The sequence below is a fragment of the Colias philodice genome, chromosome 1, assembly GCF_061535455.1.
Source record: "Colias philodice isolate Cphi_HAF_F1 chromosome 1, ilColPhil1 Martin Lab GWU primary, whole genome shotgun sequence".
NCBI classification, from domain to species: Eukaryota; Metazoa; Arthropoda; class Insecta; order Lepidoptera; family Pieridae; genus Colias; species Colias philodice.
The window spans coordinates 12,371,658-12,378,556 of record NC_143086.1 but is presented as its reverse complement, the minus strand read 5'-3'; the positions used below and the strand labels follow the sequence as shown (position 1 = coordinate 12,378,556).

The 6,899-nt window shown below is 34.2% G+C and overlaps 1 protein-coding gene across 1 annotated transcript in view; it reads right to left on the bottom strand.

The window, feature by feature from the left end:
• Nucleotides 1–3,069: 3,069 nt before the first annotated feature.
• LOC149491397 (discoidin domain-containing receptor 2-like) overlaps nucleotides 3,070–6,899 on the bottom strand; it is a 42,223-nt gene continuing 38,393 nt past the window's right edge. The window contains exons 4-9 of the mRNA XM_089700742.1: nucleotides 5,886–6,117; nucleotides 4,088–4,235; nucleotides 3,708–3,896; nucleotides 3,511–3,644; nucleotides 3,160–3,367; nucleotides 3,070–3,089 (exon numbers count right to left, since the gene is read on the bottom strand). Of these exons, the coding sequence (XP_089556868.1) occupies nucleotides 3,070–3,089; nucleotides 3,160–3,367; nucleotides 3,511–3,644; nucleotides 3,708–3,896; nucleotides 4,088–4,235; nucleotides 5,886–6,117 (931 nt within the window). The remainder of the gene's footprint in view (nucleotides 3,090–3,159; nucleotides 3,368–3,510; nucleotides 3,645–3,707; nucleotides 3,897–4,087; nucleotides 4,236–5,885; nucleotides 6,118–6,899) is intronic.

The following is a 6,899-nucleotide window of genomic DNA, read 5'->3' as shown; positions in this document are numbered from 1 at the left end:
GGTTTAAGCCTAAGGTGAGAGGAGATGGCTGCGTGCCAAAGTCACTGTGTCTATGTGCCAAGAGTCAGCTAATACTGTGCTGATTTCTAATTGTGTTGTAAACTAAACTTCGGACCGCTTTCTTGGCCCGCTGTGGTATTTGCATTACAATCAGGCCGAATTTTTCGGAGTACCATCGTAGATAAAGATATTGAAAATGTTTTTCATAAAAATCTGCAGCGTTTACCATATTTGAATGGGTACTTGTCGTAAAAGTTAAATGTTTGAAATTTTTTTTGTAAATTGTTAAATCTTAGTAAAACATCAGTAGATATATCTACACTTTGGTTTCCGTTTAATGACTGACTTTTACATCTGTGCTTTTACATGTATCTATTTTTTTTAATTTTCCCAGAGTCAACTATTTTTGATTGTTTTTTTTTCAAAAATATGTTGAATCTAGGTTTATTTGCCACGAAAATCTCTTTTACAAACGTTTTTAATATTCTTCATAAGAACAATTCGTTGCTATGAAATGTTTGATTTTACTCAAACTTCGCCCACACATTCTAGTTTCAGCGAATGAACATAATTTTGTTTTAGAATAAACATAACATGGTAGCGGTCCCTAATAAAAGCAAACTTATTGCAACAGCTATTATGTTGGGAGATGAATGAGGTCCAAAAGCCCCTAGGCATATCCACGCTCCCAATGCAAACTTGTAAAATAGTTTTAATGACTAATTGCTGTTGGGCTTTGATCTTATTTTTGAACACGTATCGTTAGTAGCAAACAGTTAGTGGAATTGTTTTGATAAATAATGTTACAACTTACAATACCCCTAGAAACAAACTCGGGTATTGTCACTAACTCCTACTGCCATAGAAAGTAATTAATAATCAAAAAACTCAAAGGTGACTGATATAGTGATCTATCAACGTACAGCCCAAACCACTGGACGTATCGGGCTGAAATTTGGCATGCAGGTAGATGTTAGGACGTAGGCATCCGCTAAGAAAGGATTTCCCGAAATTGTAGCGGGAACGGGGAAAAACGGGGATGCACGTACAAAGTCGTGGGCGGACGCTAGTGTACTATAAGTCTATTATATATCAAATGAACTTTTGCTGGTCAAAGCATAATATGTCCACCAACAAGCAGAACTCTGCTTTCTAAATAAACTAAAATCAAAGCTATTAACGCTTGTAGTAATTGGCTATAAACTGAGATCCTAAGAGACTATACTCTACACCATCACGACAAATATGCGACTTTTCGGGCTTAAAATTGGTCTGCATTAACTACTGATAAATTAGTTTACATAATACATATAACTTTCTGGATATAAAATATCGCAAGAGAGCTTGGATTTTATGAATGACAATTTCAGTGTGTTACACCAATAGTTAGGGTTGGTGTACATTTTACAAGCATAGAAATATGTGCATTAGATTATTCATAAGATTAAAAATCTAATATACGGTGCAGCCGTGGTTTGTTCAAAGCTCTCGTGGTGTCTGAAAATTTGATTCCGAGCCAACCCAAAGGTGCGGTACACATTTCATCTTCGTAAAATTGAACCTCACACAACCAAATTAATAACACCACCCGTATTATTATAGCATACAAGATAATATTGTTTCAGCTCCATTAGTCTCGCTTTTATACTAATTACGGTAATGTAATAAATATTTTCGTGAAATAACTATTATTTCGTTTTCCGGAAAAATATGTGATAATATTAATACAAATATTATCATAAAAGATGAGCAGAATACTTGTAAGAAAAAATAAGAAAATCATTAACATCATTTAGTATTAGTTTTTTGGGTTTCATTTGTTTATTACTTAGTTCATTGCTATCTCATGGTAATAATACTTAAAATCAATTTTGTAATTACGAAACCATACTATAATAACTGGGAAACTAACAAAGATAAATTAATATTACTTGTAGTCTTCACATTATTATGTGGCAAACTATAATGTAGGTTATTTGGATCCGCGCGCTTTTTCAGCTCGTAATTAGAGCCCATTGTGACAGTTATAAGGTTTCTAATTGGAGCAGATTATACAACACTGCTGACTCGGTTAAGCGGTAATCTTAGCGATCAATTAAAAATGTGCAAACGAATTTCGACACTAAGGCGACTACTAAACATATAAAATTATCCCATTTTGGCCTATTTAGATAGTGGAAAAGCGAAAATGTCGTGCCGTAAAATTCTTTGTAATATAAGATTACAATAGTGCATGAGATTGTAGCGCTTGTTACAATGTTTTATATCTTTTGATGAAGGTAAGTGTGCTAACCTTTTAGAATGTCTCGAGAGAAAAACGGTGCAATGCATTTTTAATTTTATATTTATTTCTTACATTTGCTTTATTTTACACGGATAGTTTTGAAACACTTTTCCTTTGCTGTTATGAAACCAATGTTAATTGAAACCAATTAATAAGACAACAATATTTTTTCGTTGTCTTATAAAAACATGTAATTTTTGAACTTAATCAAGGCAAGGGGTAAACAATCAGACCGTACAAATTATATTTAAACCAAAAATATTTCATGATAATTGGATTTGATTAATCGCGATCAAAAATTCGTTTTAATTACAAGTTCCCCATTTGGCGGATGGCGATTTATCACTTAAGGGGCGATTTCCTAAAGCTATGGATTAATTAGAGAAAGATAAAATTTGTGAAATAGCTGGAGGCTCGCGAGTGCTCGGAACAGATAAGGAACCTCGATGAGAACGGATCTATTAGCGTGCCTCACTTTGAAGCTTCTTTTTGTTCCAATAATCTGATTGTTTCTTAATAGTTGTTAAAGTTTAGCGGAATTTCGATGGGCTTATGTGCTTATCGGGAACAACACTGAGATTGCTTTCGGCTTTTTGGCCTTCACATACAGTTAATTTAGTAAAAGGCCAGTGTATTAAACAACAGATTTTACGGAGCTTAGACGTTGTATGTTCGGAAAGTTTTACTTGTTTTGTTTGTTCTAGTAAATAAATGAAAGGAAACACAAAACAGTGGGTACAAGTTATGTTTCAATTTACTAAAGGACTACTGAATTAAATATTGCTCTATTCAAAGCCACCAGAACCTACATAAATTATGATTACACATAAATTAGCTAATATATAGGATGTAATACATATGTTAATTGAACTTACTTGATTTGAAAGTGACTTCACTAATCAAAATCCACTCGTGTTGAAACTTGAGTTTCACCATAATGTGTTTAGCGGTTTTGTTCTCCAAATCTATGTGGACAGTCCGGGCGTGTTCGGACACTTTATCTTGTTTAGGTTCATAGGAAATATAGTCTTCCTGCCAACGCTCTCCTTCCAGTGAGAAGTACACTTCTGCTTCTTTGAAAAGCTGTTGGTAAAAGTTCGACGTTTAGTACTTGATAAGTATCCAGACTACTAAACGACACAGGATTTTCTTAGCTTAAAGTAGTACCAAATGTTTCTAAGTCATTTATAGTAAAATTATCGAACGTAATCTTAGAAGAAACATACTTGAACATCTTTTGTGAACATGTTGTTGGTGTGTATATCAACATGTTGGAATAGTCTCGTATCAGTGAAGTTGAATGTGATCTCGACCTCGTCATCAACCAGCATTGTCTTGTTCCAGCCCACCCAACGTGTTCCTGAAATAATACTTCAGTAACTCTTGTTAACAAACGCCAGCATACAAAGGAAGTCATTATTACCTTGAGTGTCCAAGGGATCGGGCAGCTCGAAGTCATTGGGGCCTAGGAAAGAGTCAGTTATTTGACCAAGGCCATCGACGAGCCTTGAGCCACGAACAATGCCGTCATACGACAGGTCTTCGAACCTCGCACCTCCAGTCATGGCCTGCATGTCGCCACCTTTCGGAGCCGCATACGCGACTAGCGCCTCTGAAGAAACATAACATTATGAAACCCCCACAAACATACCCAAAAATGCCCAGCCAGACACAATTATATGAAATATTTAAATAACATGGTAATGCATAAAAACAAGGTATATGAAACACATTCGCGTAAAAAAATCGCATTGCAGGCCCCGGGACACGCCAGCATTAAATCTCTATGCTTGTTGTACCTACGTTTCCATAGACATCCGTATAGTTCAACTCTCATACACGCGGTCCTGGGATGGGCTGCGTAGGGGAAGAACCGGACCTTCGAAGCCACAAAGGGAGCTTCAAGCGTCGTTTTTCTTGGTGTGTATGTGTTGCTGTTGCCAGGGAGAAGCTGTGAAGGAAGACTTAGTAAATTACTGTTGTACTTTTCTATTCGATGTAATTATTTAGTTAAAAGGAAAATGAATGATAAATATACCTTAGCTATCATAATAATTAAGGTTTAACAGCCTACATTTGTTACAAATTTACCCAGAAATCGGTGCTTTTTGAGACAGTAATAGAACAGAAAATTATTTTAGAAATGTATCCCATATCACTTCAAGTATAAGTATCACCTACATTCTAGAACACAGTTTCAACCGTAATAAATTGAATATTCAACATCAGAGTCGTAGCTTGTAATTTGTATGACGAACCAGGGCTTAGGGTTTCCAGTCGCATCGGGACTAATTTGGTAAGAGGATCCTTGCAAACTGAGCTCAAACTTATGTGTAACCACGTATGTGAATAGTTCGATAACTATTAGCAGTACTGCTGAGCAAAGGGTTCTAATGTTTAAAGTTTTCGCGTACAGAGCGTTTATTATGGTAAATGAAAACCGTAAAGAAACTAGGAGACTAATTATGAGTACAAAGGAGGCTTGTTGGAACATTTTTTCTTTTTTTTTTCTTATGATGTTTCTGAGAATAAATTCTTAATTGCTGTGTAATTTGTGCTTTTATTCATGCTAATATTTAAAAATTTTAGTTTGTATTACTTTAAATTATTCAATATTGACAAAAACATGAATTGTTTATAGTTTGATGATTTTTTTAATTATAACTAGAAACATAATCGACCTTTTCTTTTAATATCTTTAATGGGGTAATAAGTTATTTAATCCCAACCACTACATAGTATAAAACAAAGTCGCTTTCTCTGTCCCTATGTTCCGTATATGCTTAAATGTGTTTTTGGTTTTTTTTTAATAGATAGAGTAATTCTCGAGGAAGCTTAGTATATAATTTATTGGGTTTTAGGCAAAGCGTGCGAAGCCGCTGGCGGAAAGCTAGTAAAGTATAATTCTATATATTTGCTACGGCGTAGAGATCTCTACCGATCTAGCTACATTATGCATGATTATCCGCATCTAGTCTATTAGTACCGAGAGGAAGCTTCTTATTTCCACGTGTTAAAATTTACATAACGCTAAGTAACATTTCATGTAGCGGGAGCGTGTAATTCGTATAAATGTAGAATCATAAATGCAAAACTTGAAGTGCAAACGACAATAAAAAGCAATTAAAGCACTTGCTTTATGCGGCATGAGACTTGCGCAACAGATAATTAACGGTTAATGACTTTTTATGGTAATTGTGTCATTTATTAATATCATCCTGCTAAAATATTCGTAAAAGAAAAATATAATAAGAGTAAATATAAAAACATGATTTTGGTGTTCATTGTTTAAAAATAAGTTAAAAAACAATTTTTAACTGTTAACATGAAGATAATAGTGCACCAGTCGTTAAGAATCCTTTTACTACAATTAGGCCACTTTACAGCACTGATTATTAATTATCATTTTTGTTAATTAATCATTAACATAGTTCTCAGGCAATTAACACATTTCATACGGGTATTTAACACTACTTAAAATTTTATATACTGTCGTCTTTCTCGTCAATACTGTTTACACTGTAGGCATAATATCGTTGACTATACACTATATACAAAACTAACAATGCTAATTACAAAATTAATTATTCCATTTACTCACTCTGCTGCCATTGAAGTCCTTATATTTGACCCAACGGCCGAGACCGTCACGCCAGTACTCAACAGAGTAACTTTCCACGAACTCAACGCCGATGGAGTTTGCGAATCTGCCTTGTGATTCTGTTGCCGTAATCAAGTATTCATCACGAAGATCTATTTCCAAGTATTGGCGGCTGTGGGGTGATATCAGGCCGTTGGGACACCAAGCCCCGCCGCGTATTTCAGTCCGGATTCTGGTAAAAGAGGACCATATAGCAACTTTGATAGAACATTTCTTTGACAATATGAAAAAAATAATAATTCAAAATCACGCTTTAGTTTATGTAATTATTACATTTTCATCGATCCTTGATATGTGTACGAAGTTATAATTAAATCTATCAGTTTATAGTGGTAAAAATCGAGGCTAAGGAGTTCGTTGTAACCATAGGTTGTAACATACAAGTGAAGCTAAAAAGGAAACATTGTAGGTACTAGTCGCAGACTTTTTTAATTTATAGGCTTTATGTCAATAAAATAGTATATAGAACTAGAAATATTAGTATTAAAGTAAGTATTTGTGTTAAAATGAAATCAAAATTCAAGTCACACTCGGGGCGAGTTTCGAAGGGGCTTGATAAATCGACTTGTCATTGGAAATATCACTTTTCGTAAGAACAAACATACATTTGCTGTTTAACATAAGTAATGGTTCGCACATCTTGAGGTAATGTTTGAATTTCTGATATATTTTCTGTACTATTTCATTCTTTAATTTTTATTTGTTTTCATAGTATTAAGCATTGGTTTGAAATGAATTTTAAGTAATCCGTTTGCATGGTAAGAGGAAGACGTATTTGGTTTATCAATTTTCTTTATAGAGAAGCCGAGATATATAAAAAAATATATATATTATATAGAAATGATTATATTTATTTTATTAAACAAGGATAAAACCTGTTATATCTAATAATACCGTAGGCAACTTTAATATTCTTTCACATTCGTTGCAACGTGAGGTCTGTAATCCCTGCTT